The sequence below is a fragment of the Eulemur rufifrons genome, chromosome 16 (assembly GCF_041146395.1).
Source record: "Eulemur rufifrons isolate Redbay chromosome 16, OSU_ERuf_1, whole genome shotgun sequence".
NCBI classification, from domain to species: Eukaryota; Metazoa; Chordata; class Mammalia; order Primates; family Lemuridae; genus Eulemur; species Eulemur rufifrons.
Window position 1 is genome coordinate 24,400,113 of NC_090998.1, and position 21,392 is coordinate 24,421,504.

At 37.9% G+C, this 21,392-nt stretch overlaps 1 protein-coding gene across 3 annotated transcripts in view; it reads right to left on the reverse strand.

Annotated features, from left to right (window-relative positions):
• The window catches only part of ITPR2 (inositol 1,4,5-trisphosphate receptor type 2), a 462,476-nt gene that overhangs the window by 368,224 nt on the left and 72,860 nt on the right, over positions 1-21,392 (reverse strand). For all 3 annotated transcript variants that reach the window (XM_069490734.1, XM_069490735.1, XM_069490733.1), the window contains exons 3-4: positions 1,366-1,481; positions 489-575 (exon numbers count right to left, since the gene is read on the reverse strand). In XM_069490734.1, the coding sequence (XP_069346835.1) occupies positions 489-575; positions 1,366-1,481 (203 nt within the window). The remainder of the gene's footprint in view (positions 1-488; positions 576-1,365; positions 1,482-21,392) is intronic.

Consider the following 21,392-nt stretch of genomic DNA (forward strand, 5'->3'; position numbering starts at 1 on the left):
AACAACCGAATATATCCCAATATCTATAATTCCCACCAAATAACAAACTATTGTATGTCACAATTTTATTTATTTATTTATTTATTTATTTTTTGAGACAGAGTCTCACTCTGTTGCCTGCGCTAGAGTGCCGTGGCATCAGCCCAGCTCACAGCAACCTCAAACTCCTGGGCTCAAGCGATCCTCCTGCCTCAGCCTCCCGAGTAGCTAGGACTACAGGCATGTCCCACCATGCCTGGCTAATTTTTCTATGTATATTTTTAGTTGTCCATATAATTTCTTTCTATTTTTAGTAGAGACAGGGTCTCGCTCTTGCTCAGGCTGGTCTCAAACTCCTGAGCTCAAACGATCCACCCGCCTTGGCCTCCCAGAGTGCTAGGATTACAGGCATGAGCTACCACGCCCAGCCTGTATCTCACAATTTTAATGTAGTTTGGCCTTCCTACCCATAAAATATTCACCTCTTTTAAGACAAAATAGATACTTACTTGTATAACATTACTGTATTTCACAATTTCTCCCAACAGTTTCTTATTCTCTGATTCATTTTGTTTTTGTTCCAGTTCGGCAGCATGCTATAAGAAGGTTATCAAATATTTAGTGCGGAGACATAATAAACAGAGTATAATAACTGACAAAAAATAATTTTTTGAGGAACAAAGAATTTATCTAGAAGTAAAATGAGCTGGTGGATTTAGTCTTGGTGCTTGGAGACAGAGGGAGGAAGGGAGCAATAATTAAATTGCTATAATATAGTATGATAATTTCTCAATTTATGCTGAAATGCAGCCAAAAAAAAGTCTTTTGCTGCTTTTATGTTGGAAATTTCAGAGTAGTACTAACTATTTGGTCTTATAAAATAGTTATAAAATTAGTTCAAGAAGGAATGTTGCTAAAAAAAAAAAAATATCAACCAGAATAGGTGAATTTCAAGTCTCAAACTTTTCAACTTTTAAAGTAATAGGAATTTTAATGATGCAAAATTAAGTTCTATCAAATTTATACACAGTCAAACCGGAAACAATGGTCTTTCAATTTTTTTTCCATAGTCTTTCAGGAGAAAAAAAATTAAGTATTATGTCAAGTAAAATATAATTGGATTTAATACAGAGATTCTGAATTGGTGTAGATTTTGATGTGAAGCTTTGAATTATTCTGGCACACCTAAAAAAGTGCAGCAGTAATGTGCTACCTACATGCCAGGAAATAAGTGGTCACACCCTATTACTTAAAAGTCCTTTCTACTTTCAATGTGTTGCTACACCTATTCTAAGTCTCTAAGCATTAGGTGAAATCATAAAGCCAGAAAGCTGCAAATGCATCTTTTGTTATTGCTGTTCATGGAAATGGAAGCTTGGCCCTTACCTGTAGTTTCTTCAGCAAGGCTGCCTCTGTGTGGTTCCCTTGTTTGGCTTGCTTGGCTTTCCAATATTGCTTCTGGGCAGAATATCGGTTCATAGGACACACCTTGAAAAGGCAGTCTACAACAAACCAACAAACAAAAACACTGTAACTAAGGCTACCAGCATCTCTTAGATTTCCCTTATCAACTAGTTTTGAAATCTTGGAATCCCTGAGGATAAAGAACATTTTAAACATATAGTCCATGCTCCAGCCAATTCTTAAATTTGTTCTATAACATCTTTTTCAAATAATTATTTAAACTCAGCTAAAATATCCCCTTCCTCAGTAGTGTAAGTTTTTTAAAGAATACTATAGCCAGCATAATTTATAAAGAAGTCAAATCAATGTAATTGTTATAAGGCATTTATTAATTATAGTGGGGGATATGGTCTTAGAAAGTGAATGGAATGAGATTCATGGTGTTGACTGCCTTATCTGACTATGCAAATTTTTTTTTTTTTTTTTTTTTTTTTTTTTTTTTTTTTTTTTTTGAGACAGAGTCTCACTCTGTTGCCTGGGCTAGAGTGCTGTAGTGTCAGCTTAGCTCACAACAACCTCAAACTCCTGGGCTCAAGCAATCCTCCTGCCTCAGCCTCCCGAGTAGCTGGGACTACAGGCACCATGTCTGGCTAATTTTTTCTATATATTTTTTAGTTGTCCAGCTAATTTTCTTTCCATTTTTAGTAGAGATGGGGTCTCGCTCTTGCTCAGGCTAGTCTCGAACTCCTGAGCTCAAACGATCCACCCGCCTCGGCCTCCCAGAGTGCTAGGATTACAGGCGTGAGCCACTGTGCCCGGCCAGACTGTGCCAAATTGATATATATTTGTGGTATGTATCTTTGATGGCCAAAGTGAGGCAGGGAGTAGAAACACTCCCAGCTGACGATTCGAGTCATCCATTCCCCAGGTTTCCAAATACCTGGGTGAATATGGTGTGGCAATCTGAGAGGCAGTGTGATATGACAAAAAATAAAGCAAAAGAAAACAAAAAATGCAAACCAAGATTATAGTCCTGACTCCACTACTAAACAGCAAGATAGAAAATCATAGGGAAATAGTATAGTCTGTGATATCTCTAAGCTAAAAAGAAAAATATATGTTTTCTTTTTAATGAGGAAAATGGAAGGATTAAATAATATCTCCATATGCAAATGATTTTGTATGTTTGTGGAACGAATTACAATGTAGAATAAAGATCAATTCCCAGTATTCTATGATAACGGAGTAGTGATATAGAAAATTCAAACATTAATTTTATTTTTCTCACAAAAATTGTATGAATTCAATATTACAAATTCTTCCTCCAGGTCATGATATTTACTTTATTTTGGTTGATGTGTAAATATTTAGAATCATTCTCATTTTTCAATTATGTATCACAAAAATTCAGTCAACTCAAATATCCATTTTAGCCACATTCTTGACTATATTATAATAATATGCTTGTTCCATTATTTTCTTTAAAATTAATTATATTTAAAAGGATGATCTTTTTTTGCTACAAGAATAGTCTCTTTTATTAACTTTTAAAATATTGAAATTAATAATATTCAGCCCCAATATTTTCACAGGCAAAGTCCTTTTTGCTTCCAGTCACAGGACCTTTCTTTGACAAATGTTCTTACAACACAAAATCTATCAAACAAACTACCTCTACTTAAGGTTTCTTGATATATTTTACCAAATTTAGAGCCTGCAAAAGTATAAGCTTTCTCAATTTTACTTCATTCTGACACAGGATATAAATTTATCTAATTAAATACAGGAACTCTATCAGAAGAGTCTTCCTCCACGTCAGGATATTTCTAAGCATAATCCCATGATTTCAAAATTAAATCTTGCCTGCCATTTTATACTCAGTTTAATTTGTTTAATTTGTTCCATTCCTCCTCTGCTAAAAGATGATCTTTTTAAAAATTTCACTTTCTTATGGTTCTAATGACATAAATGATCGAGAAATATGACTGTAAATGTTTTAAGGAATTTAGAAAAGGCAAAAGAAATAATGGCTTTTTTTCTACATCTCATAATTATAAACACAAATTCTATTGATTGCCCCCCTTCCCCATGCGCACACAAAGCTATAGAAAAGTAATTCTTAATTTCTAGTTTAAAAGGCACTATCATGGACGAGTAAATATTTTATAGGTAGTAGAAAACAGATACCTTCCAGCTGCTAAAAGTAGGCAGAGAGACCATCACAATTACAATATGATACAGGAATCACCACTCAGCACATGCATGTGAAAACCAAAGACCTGCACCTGAAAAATGTTTCCCTTGGCAGCACATCTTACAAGCCCTAGAAGTTATTTCCTATACATTAGCAACTACAAACAGAATTATACAAATTTTTTGAAGCACACATATAGAGATTTTTCACAAATATTGCCAAAAGAATGCTCCCAATTTAATGCTGCAGACTATCTTGACTATCCTGTATTAGGCAAGTGATAAAACTCTACATTGTCTTAGTGTAAAAAGCAAAAGCATAAATCCATGTTCAAGTGCAACTGAACTCTATAGCCTATACTTCTGACTTTATTCATGTATAAAAAGAAAACAGAAAAATTATGTTCCTCTCCATTATTACAGATTCCTAATTAAACTCATTAGGAAATGGTCATTTGACAGAGAAAATATGTTTTGTAAATTCTACACCACCCCAATAGCAGCAGTCGTAATTGCTGGGTAGCTGGTAAACAACCATGTCATGGTCAAACACTCCTGATTATGTGGCTGAAGTCACTGTGAAGTAAAGGTAAACACTGGGCCAACCCATGTATTACTGTAATCCCCCTGCATGGGGTCATCCCCTGCATGCTAGGTGTAAAGACTCAGACCCTGTCCTCTGAGGGCTCACAGTCCACTAGAAGCTTCACAATGGAGCTCTGGAAAAGGTGCTATGGGGCACAAAGATGCATGTGGCCAACTTCACAAGTCAAGGAGGTCAGGACAGACTTCCCAAAGGAAAAGAAAGGAAGAGACACAGCCAAATTTTAAAAAGCCAATACTAGTTCGACACATAGGCAAGGGGGTTCCCATGCTCAGACGGGAGGGGCATTGCAAATGAGCCAATAGCTGGTACAAGGGCAGAGAATGATGCTAAGGGAGCCACTACCTTGCAGGAAGACCACCACCTAGGCAGGGACACTAAAATGCAGTGTTAGGCTGGAGTCAGGATCTGCAGAGTGTTATGTTCTGGGCTAAGGAAGATGGACTACATCCCATGGAAAACATTGAACTCTTCAAGGTTTTAAGCTCTTACAGCTTATGAAAGGTGACATGAGCAGGAGGCAAGAAGACCAGCCCCAAGGCCCATGACAGTGTGAAGAGAAAGCAGGGATCTGAACTGGGGCTGTACAGTAGCTTTCGGGTAGCCATGGATTTAAGAGAAAGCAACCAAACCAACAGGCTTAATAATTGACTAGATGTTGGGAAAGGGTGAGGGAGGGGAAAAGTGAAGATGGCCAGATGAACAAGCTTCCACCCACTCTGGCTGAGGTACAAAGCCTTAGATTTCAAAAGCCCTTTCCATTTTCAGGGCCTTAGTTTCACAGTCCCCCTCAGCAACCTCCCACAGGTGACATCTCATTTTACATTACAGTAAGTAACCGAAGGTTTCTGCGTGGGAAAGAATACTGCAGGGCTGTTTGGGCTGACAGGAAGGAACGCAGGGCACACACAGTCTCCTGTAGAAAAGCTTTTATTGGTGGTGGTGAGGTGTGTGCATGTTTAATTCTCTCTCTGCCTTCTTTGGAACTCATAAAAAAAAATAATCTGGTCTTGGACTAGTCACGCGCTTTGTCTGATTCTAAATTTACTACATAATGAAAGTGTTAATAATACCTACCACACCTAATTTGCAGGGTTGCTGAGAGGTGCAAAAAATCTGTGTGAAAGTTCTCAAAGTTCCCTGAGAACTTTAAAGCACTGTTAGAGATGTAAGGCATTATTATTGATATTGCTTCATTCTTTCAGCACTAGACTCGCCAAGATTGAGATGACTAAACCTTTATAGAGCTCTCAGCAAAGAGTAACAAAAAGTAGAGTTTTCAGATGAAACCTCAACACACACCAACAGTGTGATAAATTAACGATCAGGCATTCCCCGCTTTGGTTTGAGATGCCACAATGTGTTTTTGTATAAAATTCTCCACTTTCTTGAAACAGAATGGCAGTGAGCAGAGGATAAGATCTTCATTACCATGTAACAGCTTTTAAAATATGTAGATGCAATCTCTAGCACCAGTATGGGCAGAGCCTTCGACAAGCCTAGTTTTTCCCAGCGTGCAGGAATTCAGCTATTGCAGGGAAACCACCCTCAGCATCCCTCCTCACTCTGCTTCTAAAACTAACCCTCTAGTGTTCCTTGGTCTGGTCATCCTCTAAAACTAGTGGTGAAATACTGCTAAGAAAAAAGTTTTAGAAAGTTTTCCAATTAGAAATCCGTTCCGCATCATTTTTAATTAGGCTCAACTTTAAGGCTCAAGAAATAAAAAAAAAAAAAAAAAAAAAAAAAAGCATAAAGCAAGAATCAAAAGCACAAATAAAAGGAAGTAATTTTAGTTAAATTTTTTTAAAAGCTTAACCTTGAGATCCGAGGCCAACAGTTTTGCAGAATTACAGATATTCAGGAAATATTAGTAATCCAACAAGACACGGTATGTTCAGTCAGGCAATATTATAAGAATAATGGCTTAGAATTAGAACTTTTTTTTTTATAGCTGTGGAAGAAAATTAAGCCACTCAGTAGTGTTCACTTTAAACTGAAAGAACTGGCAGCATTTTTGCCTGCTTACAAATGCTAGCGGAAGGAAGAAATGTGAAAGCCACTCAAATGGCGTGGAAGACATGATCCACAGCATGTCACCCTATAAGTCAAAGAACCAACCTTCCCATGTTATTCCATGGAAATCTGGCAGGAAACCAGTCTACACCTCCACTTACAATACCTGCCTAAATAGTTTTGAAATGTTTTGCTTTGTACCTGTGAAAGCACTCTCTAAAATAATTTGTTATCTGAGGCTATTTCTGCACCCCAGAAACTGACTCTCTCTTCCCATTTGGGGCTATTGTATGTGTAGTTCAAGTTCTTACTTTTTCATTTTTCCTTCCTCCTAAAGACATCTTAAGATTTAAATGAGGCAAGGCATATTAAACCATCTGCAAGTGGCTGTCACAAGGCAGGCGTTCAATAAATGGCTCTTTCATGGTAGCTGTAAAATCACCTCATACTGATTACAGGGAACATGGCTGCCAGGAGCTTTATTATCTCCATGTGGAGAAAGGTGGGGAGGGAGAGCCTCAGGGACTTTCCTTTCTCTCTTTATGATGTAAAGAGGATGCAGAAGAGTTCAGTGAAGACAACAGTCTCTGTGACAGAAACACAAGCTTTCCCACAATAAAATGGAAAGTGCTAAGAAAACTCTCCCTCGGGTAAAGGGCAGGCAGAAAAGGTGCTGCTAGACACCAGCAATTAGAATGAGAGTTGATCAAGAGAGAGGTATGTATTCATTAGCCAAAAATATAACTGTAACTCTGTTTTTGTTTTTCAGTTTCTCTAAGAAACACATCCTGAAATACAGTGTTTGCATAAATCTGTTTATATTTAGAAGTTTTAAAAAGGAGAGTGTTTTGTTTTGTGTTTAGCATGGACATTTCAAACCAAACATCTACTCTCCTTGCCTTGCCTAAGGCAAGTGTAGACAGGGTATCGATCTAGAATGCTACAAAAGCCATGGAAAATTTGTTCCATGTGTTAGCAAACATTAAAATTAATCACAACACATAGGTTGGCAACCATGAAGATGGCAGTATAACTTCCTCTAGCCGAAAGTCGGGTATTTTACTACTGAAGAGGACAAGAACTGGCCTCTTGTAGTTACAGGCTTGCAGACTGTGAAAATGTCAGAATCTGAAGGGGCCTCAGATAAATCCAACCTTTCCTTTCTTTGAGGTAAAGAAGCAAAAACTCAAGAGAGTGAGATGCCTCAGTCCTGCATGATAGACTCTCTAGATTAGAATAAACTATAAATACAAACAAGTTCAACCACACGTAGGATGCCTGAATGCCCTGACAAGTGACTGCCTGACCTCAGGGTGGCAAAGACATGAATGCCACACCTGGTTTGCTCAACACAGTTTACTACCATGGAGCGGCTTTGTAAACCATAAACAGTACTACGTGTGATAATCGAGATCATTTGATCTTCACAACACCCTTGAGGGTCAGCCAGGGTTATTTGCTCTGTGTTACAGAGAAGGAAACTGAGATTGCTCTTAGGTCCACTCAGCTGGTAAGGAGTTGAGCTGGAATTTGAACTGAGAGCCTCGGAACCCAACTCAGTGTGCTGCTGCTAAGCAAAGGCGCCATTTGGAAGCAGGTTTGTCATGTTGAGGCAGAATCTGTCTCACTTTAAATACTGTTCATAATTCTACAATGTACACCTCGAGGCCATTTGGAACAAATCTAAACCAGCTTCTGCACAACAGCCCTTAATATCCTCAGACAGGAACCTTCTGACTTCTCTGCCTCCACTTTGATTTGACGATCATGGCTGGAACTCCTCAAAAAGCATCGTTTTTATTACCACATACTAAGAACATGTCTTTCCCATAACAGATGTGATTTTAGTCAATTAAAGATTGAATTGTTAAGGCATTTATTAATGTATTTAGCAAGTATAGACAGTAGAAACAACACTGGCCAGAGAGTAAAATGTGCTTCGGTTCTCATCCTACCACAGTCGTGCAACATAACACAACTTCTAGAGAAATATTACAAATATAAACATATATTTGTGCAAAAGTTATACATCAAAAGAAACTAATGAATGGTTTGTCATGGGAAATATTCTACAAGAGTATATATAATTAAATAAATCCTAACACATCAATAAAAATGTTACAAAATCTTAGTCTCAAAGAGATTAATTGCCAGATTCATTTGTTAATGGGTAAATTTTCAAGAACAAATGAAACATTATCCATTGCTTCATTTGGAGTGGGAAGGAAAAATAAAATTTAAATGCATTAACAAATTTACATTCTTTTCAAGGTGTGAATTTCAGCATTGAGCAAACCATTACACTAGACATAAGTGGAATTTGCTGTCAGAATGTATAATTTTTCAATTAACTTTTCCATTCTCAATGTGCCAGGTTAACACCAACAATCAAAAACGTGTAATAAGCAGATTAATTCAGAAATCAAAATGCAAGTCCTTAAATTTCATTATACAAGTATCAGATCTGAAAGAAAAGAAAGTGAGTTTATACATCCATATGTATTTATATATATATATTTATATTTTATATATGTTTACATATAAGTATATATTTGTATAGCATCTCCTATATATCAGGAGTTGTCACATACATTACCTCATTTAATTCTTCTACACATCCTTTAAGGTAAGTATTAGTGTTATAAATGAAGAAAGAGAAACTTAGGACATTTTAGAAATCTAAAGTCTCAAAACTAGTTTTTAGATTTAATCTGGATCAATCTGTCTCCAAAGCCCATCTTCATCATTCAGTAGAAGACACTCTTTTATTTATCAAATTAGAACTTTAACAAATACACCTAGGTACATTCACTGAAATTAAAACATATAACGTGACAGTCTAGCTTTCCCTGGTTTCAAATTCCTAAAGATGCTGAAATTCTCCTACAAGGGCCCAAAAATGTGTTACAAAAAGACTATCTGAACACCTGTACCTATGAACACTACAGAAGCAGCACAGTATCAAGCTGAAACACTTGGACAGGGAATTTTATGACCTCAAGCCCTCTACTCAGAAAGTAATTATTTTCTAATAGGTGAACAATTAAACTGTTAATACAGGTAAATTAACTTTATCGAGGTAGGCTTGCCTTTCTAGACCAAATTTAATGTGGCTATCACTACTCCTGGCCTAAAATTTTTTTTAAAAGTCTAACACATGATAGTTTATGCCAAGTAACAGTTATGTAATAGAGATATTTAGAGGGAAGAATTGCTTGATGTTCATTGTTCCAGTACTGAATTAATCGCTGTTCTCATTTAGGTGACCTAAAACAAAATCAGTTTATTATGCTAGTTCTTCTGTGAGCAGAGACTTATCCATAAGAACAAAAGATCGTGGAGTCCTATTCATCATTATTATTGCAGATTTATGCCCAAGTAAGACTAGCTTTCTGTTGATTATTTTCACCATAAAGCACTTATAGACAATTAGGAGTCAACGGACAACAACTTTAGAGCAGAGTTTCACAAACTATAATTGTGAAAACCCCTGGAAATCAATTCATTTGGTCTCAACCACACTTTTGTGAATGGAGTGAAATGGAATTGAATGGGACAGGAAGACAAAGACAACGGGAAAAGACAAGAAGGGAAGGAAAAGAGAGGACATTGCAAGTAGCAAGTATTCTTTAAAGAAACTTTTGTTTCTGGGGGAGTCCACACCCATGTGTGTGTGTGTGTGTGTGTGTGTCTATGCACACACATGCATGTGCTGGATCACAATGTAAAAGGTATTTGTTACTGAGAGTTGAAATAAAAAGTATTCAAAAGGCAGTATTCTAAAAGACAATATATGTGCACAGGTTAGGATTAAAGGAACTTAAAATTTAAACAAATGAATTGTATTCAGCTATAAATTTTTATATATATGAATCCCGTGGTCAAGAAGAGAGGAAACTGAGACCAAGGGAACTTGCTTTTGTTCTGTGAATGACTTTTGAAATACACAAAAACTATCTTTTCATTAACTGCCATGTCAAATTTGTATATAGGCAATCACAATGGAACAGAAAGATACCCTTTTAAAAATGTCTTCCTCCTTTTTATCCCCACTCTGGCTGATCTCTGCCTTTATTCTAGCGCCCAGCTATTAGATGGTGCCTTTTATTAGATAACATGCTTGCATATAACTCTACATTCAGCACCTATTGTCTGGTACATGGAAGATGCTCAGAACCTATCTGCAAAAGGAAACTCCTGCCAAGTTACCCGAGAACCATTAGATATCTATTCTTTCTGCTCTGAAAGGTTTTACAGTCTTTTTTGTCTCCTATAAAATACCCGAGAAGGGAACATCCCAAGATCTTCGTTCTCAGTTGACCCTTAGAGCCTGAGAACTTCATGAGCATGAGGTAGGTTGGTACGGAGGATCTGGGGAAAGCACCTTTTAGATTACCAATGACTGGAAAAAATACGCAGGCAAGTTGTTGATCAAATTTTCAGATGTCACAGTCTGGGGAGGAATAGCTAGTGTGGCAGATAAAAATCTAGATTTTCAATGATCTCCATGGGACAAACATCAATATACTTAAACTTTATACAAACATAAATATGAAGTTCTGGAAAAATTCAACTACTTAAGTACAAGGTATAGAGGAGCACCAGGGGCTATCAGCAATTAATACTTAAAAGAGCTTAGGCTTAAGTACAACTTACTATAATTAAAGTGACTAGATATCCCTGTGTGCCAGGACAGTTCTGGTTTATGCTGTTGCCTGAGCTTATTAATCATGTTCCTCTTTCGCTCTCAAAATTATCCTGGTTTGGATGATATGATCATGCCAAATATAAATAAATGAATACTGTGTTCTACTAAACAACTGATGTTAGCATTTTAGGCTGAATCATAGAAGAATGGGACCTCAAATGGAGGAAGAAAGAACACATCTGAGATCATTGGGTTCAATCACAGGTGCCATATTTTAAGTGGCATCCTAACAAATTAGGCTGTATCCAAAGTTGGGCAAATGGGAAGGCAAGTGAAATACAGAAGTCATGTTATTTGAAGAACAGTAGTTAGAACTGGGAAATGTTGCCTAACAAAGAGAAAACAAAGAATTGGCATAATCTGACTTTGTATTGCTAAAGGTCTACATGTAGAAGACGGAAGAAAGTTTTTTCCCTATATTGATCCAGGATCAAGGCAAATTTTAGTTCAAAGTAAGGGGAAACTTGCCAGCAATTGGAAAAAATCCAAAAAATACAAATTACTCAGAAGCAAATAAACTTTCAGTCATCATGTTGAGGCACAGGCAGATGAGAAATGTTGCAAAAGGAATCTGGCATTGGGAGGAAGGCCCCTTCCAAATACTACCTTCTGTTTTTCAATGGGAATTGCGGCAGAGGTGACCGGCATGAAAGAGGTAGAGTTCATGTCCTGCATTTACATAAAAGCTCAGACCTCTCACCTGCCTCAGCTGTATTTATCAAACTGTGGTTTGGCATCTCAGTATTACAGAAACCAGGAAATTCCAGCCCTGGACCATACAAGTCTTCTACGACCTAATATCTGTCAGTACTAGGTTAAAATGCTCAAAGTTAAAGCACTATGTAAATATTCCTTATTATTACTTTCAACTTGACATTCCAGATGAACAAATACAGTTGTGTTTATAAGTTGGAGTTTCAGAAGCATGATGCTTGTTGTGATATTTTGTCATTTAAGTATTTTAGTTTGGTAAGATACTCCCCCAGATTAAAAGAAGATGAACAGAGATCCAAAGGTAGAAGGAATGATAATCAAGAAACAGCCCTTCCTGCCAACACACACACACACACACACACAAACACAAATAGCAGCTATAATATTTACTGACCAAGTACTACGTGCCAAGCATGATGATAAAAGCTTTACATCAATTCTTTAATCTCCACAGACAACTTTGAGATCAGTATTACCATCACTCCCATTTTACAGATTGTAAAACAGGAACTTTTAACGGTTAGGTTCTGCCCGGAGTCACAGAGCTAGGATTCAAACCCAAACAACCAACTTCAGAGTCTGTGCTTTTATACAGTAAAAATGGAAAGGACACAACCCAGCTATTTTGTAAGTTTGGAAGGTGAAGCAGTAAAAATAGTGAAGAATTGGGATGTGAGAGAAAAGGGGAGGCTTCCAGAAAGCAGCCATATGAGAAGTGGAGAACTGAGATGAGACGATGGAGTGCTGGATGCAACAGACAGGACGTGCCCAATGAAAGGAACAGTGGTGGCATTTTTTTCCGCTGGCATTTTTATTTGTCTTCTCCTTTCCTATCTATTCTTATTTTCCTCCATAACTGTAAATTTGTTGGTCATTCTCTTCCTCCATTTCTTAGCTTCTCTCTCTCATTACATCTCTCTTTGTAGTTCTATCCCCATCTCTCTTTTTTCTAATCCTTTTATACTCTCTTAGTCCACTCTTTCCCCAGTATTTCCTTTATGCCTTCTTTAAACTTTCTCTTTTCTTTCTCTCCCTTGCATGATTATAAAGCTATTCTAAAAAAATGTATTATTATTTTCTTTGGATAAGGTTGTATCTTTGTTTTCAAATAAAAACATAGATGAGTTGGACAATTTCTTATCAAAACTCAATTTAAAATTAAATTGCAAAAGCAAACACATATCTAGCAGAAGACTTGGATCCAAAATATAGAAAGTATTCTCACAACTCAATAAAAGAAGACATACAATCCAATAAGATTTGAACAGACACCAAAGAAAGACATACAGAAGGCCAAGTATGTAAAAAGATGCTCAATATTACTGGGCACTGGAGAAATGAAAAATGAAACCACAATTAGATACCACTACACACACACTAGAAAGGCTAAAATAAAAAGAATGATACTGTCGTAAGTGTTGGTGAGAATGTGGAGCAATTAGAACCCTCATACATTGGTGGTATGAATACAAAATGGTTTAGCTACTTTTGAAAACATTTGGTGTTTCTTAAAAAGTTAAGCATATACTTATTGTATGATCGAGTAATCCCAATCTCTACCCAAGAGAATTAGAACATATGTCCACACAAAACTTTGTATGCAAATGTTCATCAGCATTATTCATAGTAGCCCAAAAAGGGAGTGGGGGGAACAACCCAAATGTCCAACTCCAGATGTATTAATAGTAGGAAAGAAAAAGAACAAATTATTGATCTACACAACAGCAGGGAGGAATCTCAGAAACAAAATACTAAGCAAAAGAAGCCAGACACAAACAAATACATACTACATGATGCCATTTATGCGAAATTCTAGAAAAGGCAAAACTATAGCATCCAAAGGAAGGTCAATGGCTATCTGAACAGGTGTGGGAATGAGGATTGGCCACAAAGGGGCACAAAGGAACTTTTTGGTGGTGGAAGTGAGATTTTAGTGTTGGCTGCATCACTGTATACATTTTACAAAACTCATTAAACTGAACACTCACAAAGAGTGAATTATATGGTATGTAAATTACTGTACAATAAATCAAAGTAATAACTACATTTGCATATGGTCCTCCATTGCTTATTTTCTATGGATCAGTGGTTTCTCATAAATATTCTTAAGATAAAAGATAAACTGTAGAGACATAGTAAGGATTTGTTTTAGCTGTTTTGGTTGTGGTGTGCGTGGCACGTCAGAAGGGGAACTCTGAGGTGACCTGTTAGCTACATGACAGGATCCAGCTGACTACCCTGCACATGGCAGCTCTCAAAAATATTTGGTGATTGACTGATAAGGCATACCCAGGGGTGCAGCAGGTAATCTGGTTAAACCTAGTGAGAACAATTTTCCTAAACACAGCCCAAAATAAAATTGAGGCTTACTCTTCAATTTAATTTCAATTTGGAGAAAAGAATAGCCTGTAATACCTGTCATACCTGCAAGTAAGAAAGTCAACAGAGACAACTGGAGTCGCATCAGAAAGACTTGAAGAGGGTCTCGATGAACAAAGATGAGACTACCTGAGCATCAAGATGAATGACTGCACTGGGTTAGAACATACCTAATACATTAAAATCCATGTGTTCGTAATTATTTAAAAAAACACTTATTGGTCATCTTTGGAGGTTAGGGTACCAACTCATTACTCTAAAAACTGGTAGGTAAAGGGAAATAAGCTAAAGAAGAAAGACAAGAAAAGAGGGAGAGAGGCAGACACACAGAAGGACTCTGTGATACAGCGCAAAGCCGCAAAAGCAAACCGCACACCAATGCATAAATGCATCCCAGTGTTATAAAAACAAATAAATCCATACAATGCTTTCATAGGCTTGATTAAAACCTCCAGGGAGACAAACAATTAACAATGTTTATCGCTGAGGAATGAAAATGGGCATTGCAGAGGAGGGAACATGATTTTCACTCTGTACTTTTTATTACTTTTGTAAAAACTTTAAAGTAATAAATTTCTAAACAAAACCTTTTCATTTTTCCAGGAAAAAAGAACCCAATTTATTATGAACTATATATTAAAGTCTTGTCATGATGCTACACTGCCTCCTGGATGAAGCCCAAATTTGTTCTTATAATGAAAAGCATAAAACAAAGTTCCAAAGCTATAAACATCCAGTGCTTACTCTAACATTGCTGTTTCTTTTTCCGTTTAGGAGAAAAGCACCAGAGAATGAGAAGAGGCCAGGGCGACTCCACTTCTGCTACCAGTGTCATCAAATTATTTTCAATATCACATTTAGAAAAGGCCTATTTAATTACCTACTTCATTTAGTCCACACCTGTGCTTTTCCAAGGAACTCTGCAACCGAGTGGCACCCAATTATTCATCCATTAAAAATGTGAGACAGGAAGCTCAGGCTGAGGAGGGCAGGCTCCTGGTGAGGCTGAGGCTTGGGGCAGGGACACCCCGCCAAGGCCAGCTGTCCCTGTGGCCCAGGCGGCACCTTCTCAGCCTGGGAGGGCCCAGACCAACAGCAGGGTATTCATTTTAAACTCTAGTTAAGAAGTTTAAAGGAGTAGTGAAGGGTATAATCAGAAATATTCTCAAATGCCAGCAGAACCGAAAAGAATGAGAATACCATAACAATTAAAACTACCTCTCTAAGTGCCAGTAACTCGTACCTCCTTTGCCAGCCGGGCATAGGTCAGGACCTCTGTATTTACACACATCTCTACACATATAGTCCTTCCATGTGTCTATGTCCGCTGACAGTGACAGCTTGGAACAGAAGGTCTTAGGGTGAAGGGAAGTTGCATTTGAAAAAAATGTAAGGCATTACAAAGTAGACAAGAAGGATTCTTAATTTGGGAACCATCAACCCACAGTGGCTGGGATTCATGGAGGTCCACAAATTCCCTGAAAGTATAAGAAAAATTGCACGTGTGTGTGTGTGTGTGTGTGTGCACCTGCATTTTTCTATGGGAGGGCACATAGCTTTAATTAGATTCTGAGAGGGATCTTGGCCCCACAAAAACCCATTGTAATCACTCCTCAGAGGAAACATGCCATTATGTCACCTTAGGCTCTCAAGCTGGTAACTATATAAACAGTGAGTTGCAGGCTGTGCTTTGTGAAACAACAGAAGAGGAAATATAAGATGCTTTACAGAAATAAGAAGAAGAAAAGTCCATCCTAAATGTGTGCCCAGGCAGGGAAGGAACAGTCCTGGGGCAGGTCTGCAAGAAGCACGTGTCCTCTGCTCCAGTCACTGACAAGGGAGTGCCAGCACCAACATGCACAAGCAGGACAGAAGGTTGTGAGAGGACGATAAAGAAAGGGAGGAATGAGCCAGCAATTCCACTGCCATGCACTTACCAAAGAGAAATGAGAGCTTTTACCCACCCAAAGACATGCAAAGCATGTTGCGGCAGTGTTATTTTCTCCATGACCCGAAACTGAAAACCACCTAAATGCCCATCAATTAGGGAATGGATAAATAAATTGTGGTATGTTCATAGAATGGAATTCTAAAAAGTAATGAAAAAGAATTAACTACTCCTACATGTAACAACATAAATGAATTATATAGACATAATGTTGAACAAGAAGCTAGTCACAAAAAAGTATGTACTTTTCACTCCTAAGCACACACCCAAGAAAATTGAAAACCTGTCCATGTCTACATAAAACCTATACATGAACGTTTATAGCAGCATTATTCATAATGGCCAAAAAAAAAAAAAGGAAACCCAATTGTCCATCAACAGATAGATGGACAAACAAAATATGACGTATCCACACATTGGAATATTATTCAGTCTTAAAAAGGAATGATGTACTGATTGATGCTGCAACATGGATAAACCTTGAAAATATTATTATCTAAATGGAAGAAGCCAATCACAAAAGGTCACATATGGTATGGTTTCATTTATGTGACATGTTCAGAACAAGCAAATCCATAGAGATGGAAAGATCAGCCAGGGGTGGGAGAAGGGGGGATACGGAATAAGATAGGGAATAGACTGCTAATGGCTATGTCCTTTGGGGGTTCTGGAAAAGAAAGTGACAATGGTTGCACAAACTTGTGAATACACTAAATTGTACACTGTAAACTTGAATTTTATGGTATGTGAATTATATGTCAATTTAAAATACCTAATTTAAAAAAGAGTTAATCGCAGTACTTTGGGAGGCTGAGGCAGGAGGATCACTTGAGGCCAGGAGTTCAAGACCAGCCTGGACAACATAGTGAGACCCCTTCTCTACAAAGAAAATTTTTTATTAGCCAGCCATGGTAGCATACGCCTGTAACCCCAGTTACTCCAGAGGCTGAGGCAGGAGGATCGCTTAAGCCCAGGAGTTTGAGGCTGCAGTGAGCTATATTATATGGCACCACTGCATTCTAGCCTGGGTGACAGAGAGAGATCCCTGTCTCAAATGAATGAATGAATGAATAAAGAAATAAAGAAATTTTTTACAAAGAGTATGTATGGTATGGTTCCATTTATATGAAGTTTGAAAATAGACAAAACTAATCTAAGGTGATGAGGGTAAAAATAGTGGCTACCTTTAGCAGAGGAACCTCTGCAGAGCTGGAAATGTTTTATATCTTGATCTGGGTGGTAGTTACATAAATAAATATACACATTTATATTTACATATATACACATACATATAAATTTAGCAAGCTTACACTAGAGACGCTTAAGCTTACACTTAAGATTTGTTTTTTCGAATGTAAGTTAAGTTTTTCAGAAAAAAACTTTTCATTGAAATCCACAGCATTATGAGGATCAATACCTTATTAGCTGCAAACCCCTAGAACAGTGTTTGGCACAGAGTGTGTGCTCAGTGAATCAACTGTACCCTACCAGCTGCTTACACTAAAAACCCTGGAGTCTTCCCTGACTCCCATCTCTTATACCTCATGTCCAAAATAATAAAACTCTTATAGGTTCTACCTTTAAAATATATCTAGCAAGTGATTTCCCACCACTTCGTCAATCTGATCCAAATCACCATAACTTCTCTCCTGGCTACAACAACAGACTCCTGACAAGTCCCTGTGTCTGCCCCGGCCCCTGACTGCCAATTTTCCACACAGCAGGGCCTGTCAACCTTTCAATGGCTGCACCTTACTCAGAGTAAAATCAAAGGCCTCTCTGTGGCCCACAGGGCCTGGCAAGAGCTGCTCTCTGCCTCCGCCACTCCCAACGACCTGCCTGACATCACCTGCCATTCACCAGCTCCACCCAGCCACACAGACCTGCTTGCTGTTACTGGAACTTTTCCAGGACACCCCTACTTCAGGGCCTTTGCCCTGGGTGCTCTCTCCACCTCTCCCTATTCCCCAAGATTTCTGCATAGTTGACTCTTCAGGCCTCTGCTCACATACCAGTGAGGCCTTCCCTGGCTCAATGTAAAAATAGCAAAGCTCTTCTGCTAGCACTCTTGGTCACCCTGCTTTATTTATCTATACAACATATCACCTTCGGATAAGTGCCTAGCACTTAGTAGGTGCTCAATGAATGCTTCCTGAATAAATGAACACATGCATGAATAAAAAATAAAAGAAATGAAGAAATATTAGTTATTCCTGAATATAGAATGAAATTCTACAGCCTTGGGAGCAATTGGAATTTTTGTCATAAATACAGATTATTTTGGATCATAAACAGGAAGTGGAGAACACAGTCACAGTAGCCTGTAATTTAACTAGATTCTGTTCATGATCTCCCTAAAAAGAAAAACAAAAGCAATAAAGCAAATGGAAACGTACTCTGTTTTCTTGTTTGCCTCATCATCTCCATGGCCTTATTAAGAAAAAGGTGACCATGAGCTTTTAAAAGGAAAATGTGAGTATGGAGGAATATAATTTTGCAGGCAAACTATTACTCATGCATAGATTGTCAGAAGTTTTCTGTGAAAAGTTAGGCAAATAATGGTAGGTACAACTTTTTTCAGATTAAATGTTTTGCAGAAGTGAGAACTATTTCCCAGGCAGTAGCATTATAAATGCTCTCAAGGGTCATCCTGCCCACAGATTAGCAACAGCTTTGCCAGAACAGGCTTTGATGTTATCCAGGAATGACGAACAACAGACCTCCTGAGCTCCTGGCCTGCGAGATGAAAACATGGGAACATAAAGAAGCCCTGGTGCTTCTTGCCTTTTATCCTTGAACAAACACAGACATAAAGCAGATGTGACCTCACTAAATATGAGCCGGATCAACTGATGTGCAGTTTTGATTGCACTTCTAATGATTACACATCGTGATGTTCCCACTCTGTGTGACTGAATGCAGGCAAAAGACAAAAGTAACCCTCTGCACCACAGACATGAACGTCTTTTTGAGGCAGAAATTCTGAATACTTTAACAATCTGATTACAGGATTATTTTTCTATAACCCACACTGCGAACTGTTCAAACTTCTCTTTAGAACAATTGTTACCAAGATAGGTGACTTTCATTGTTTGAAGCAGCACCCTTGAACTCCTTCCCAGAATCACAGCTCAAGAAAGGAGAAGAAATTCCTTAACACAATCCTCACTTAGCAAAGGCAAAGAAATCTACAAGCGAATCACAATTTAACCAACCAAAAATTAGAAAATATTTGGTTTCAGAGAGCAAGAGAGAGCGAGAGAGAGGGAGGTGGTCATAATGTGCTTTTTCTGGAACACAATTATCAAAAAGCATTTATGTGGCTCTACCGAACCTATACAAAGAGAATTACATCACAGTGTGATTCTGGGGTAATTCTCTATGAAACCACCAAAGTGGTTTCTTGCTCATAACTCAAAATGTAGTTCCATTACTGAGCACAGAAACTGGCATAGTGGATATTCAATAAATGCCAGTTTAACTGAAATTTAATTTTAAACCTTAAACTTCATTCTTCCAAGAAGCCTTCCCTGACTACATTAGCTCACAAAAAAACCCCTTCTCAGCCTCCTATAACACTCAGTATCCAACAATAATTATAAACCATTTTTTGTTGTTCTTTAATTATTTTTTGCATAGGTCCTGATCTCCCCAACTAGACTGTGAGTCCGTCAAGTTCAGACTACACATTAAACTTCTTCTGAATAACCCAACAGTACCCAACTCCGGGGACACAGAGTGGGTTAAATATGAAACATCTCAGCCCATTCATTCCAAGCGAGTACAAATAGCTTGAAATGTTATATTCCTGCAAAACACACACACACAGATGTTCTTGCGTGGCACTTCATGAGCTGTTTCTTTGAAGACCTAATAAAATATGCATGCAAATGCAGGGAACCTGGAGAATGAGCCCATTCTGTTTTGTCCCATGTCCCACATTCGCTGAGCTTAGAGAAGACAGAGCTAGTGTTTTCTGTGGTACTCAGGAAGCCCTGGACGTGAGTTTGAATAAGAAATGAGCAGAAACAACCTGACAATTTGCCACTTTAAAACATGGAAACTTCCCTCAGCTGTAGCTGGGTCCTAACAGTGTGGCGTGCCTCCTTAGAGATCTGGTCTCGTGATGGTGTCTTTTTTCCAAAGAGTCTGTGGGAGATTTCATCCAACAGACTCATACTACCTCTGGCTTGCTGAGAGCATCACAAACTTAGGCAGTGCTGTTATCTTCTTTGTTACTGCGGCACATGTGGGTCATTTATGACTAATTTATGCTCACCAATCAGATCCGCATGGAGAGGATTTTCAAGGTAAAGCAGCCAAATTGGGTATTTCAAAATAGTGTGTTATTCCATGTACCTGCCTTTCTCTCCAAAGAGCTCAGTGTTCTTTTATCAGGAGGTGTGTGTGCATGTGTATAGGTGCGTGCGTGTGTGTGTCTGTGTATTGGGGGTTGGGGAGTGTTATTTTGTTCAGCTTCTTAATTAACTTGGATTTAATTCTCTTAGTGACTACATGAAAGTGACTCAAAAAGTGAGGAAAAACATGCTTCTAGACTCCCTTTCAAATTCACAAAACTACTTTTTCTTGCTAAATATCCAGAAATCTAAACATCCAAGTAATTCAAAGCTGAGCAACTGACCAGGTCAAACTGTCTAAAGAGGTAATCAATCTTCCCAAGTTTCACTACAGAGGTTAAACAACACTTAGTCAAAGGCCATGTTGTTTAATCTGAGACTTTCAGTTAGTACATAAAAACATGCATGTTTAAAATTTCAAAGAAAAATAATTCGTGAAATCTGCTTGTTTGCTTTCTCTTTTCTTCCTTCGTCCCACAATCATTTAAGGCTTTAGTCCTCACCTACCTGGTAGTATTGCTACTCGCAATTCTTGGTTCCTCACTGATGCCACTATCCATTTCTGAGAGTAGTCATCCCCATCCCAACCAGGTGTGTATTACAAGAAATCATATAAAACTACCACTTTTATAGATTTAAAAAGTCATGTATTAGTAATTTGATACAGTTCAACCCCAATGTAGGCTTATCAACATCTTTGACTCCTCTCCTTTTCATGCTACTCATGCAAATGTTATAAAGTTTTGTCTAATCAAATTCTATAAGATCTTTCCAACATGTCTCTTGTTCTATCTTTACAGCCACCATTCTCCATTTCCTAAACGTCACTGAAGCTCGTCCCCTCTCAGGAGAATTGTAACTGTGTCCTTGCTTGACTCGCCATCACTCTTATCTCCCCTCCCAATCCAGTTTCAAAACCACTGGATCAGCTTCTTCCAATACTGCTTCTAACATAGTTCCCTGCTCAGGAATTCTTATGCATCAAATGCAAATTTATTTACATCTTCTTGAGTATCCTACATCATGTCAGCTCTCTCATGCCATTATTTCATTAACTGTTTTCATTATTCTCCAACAGACTCTCTGTTTTAG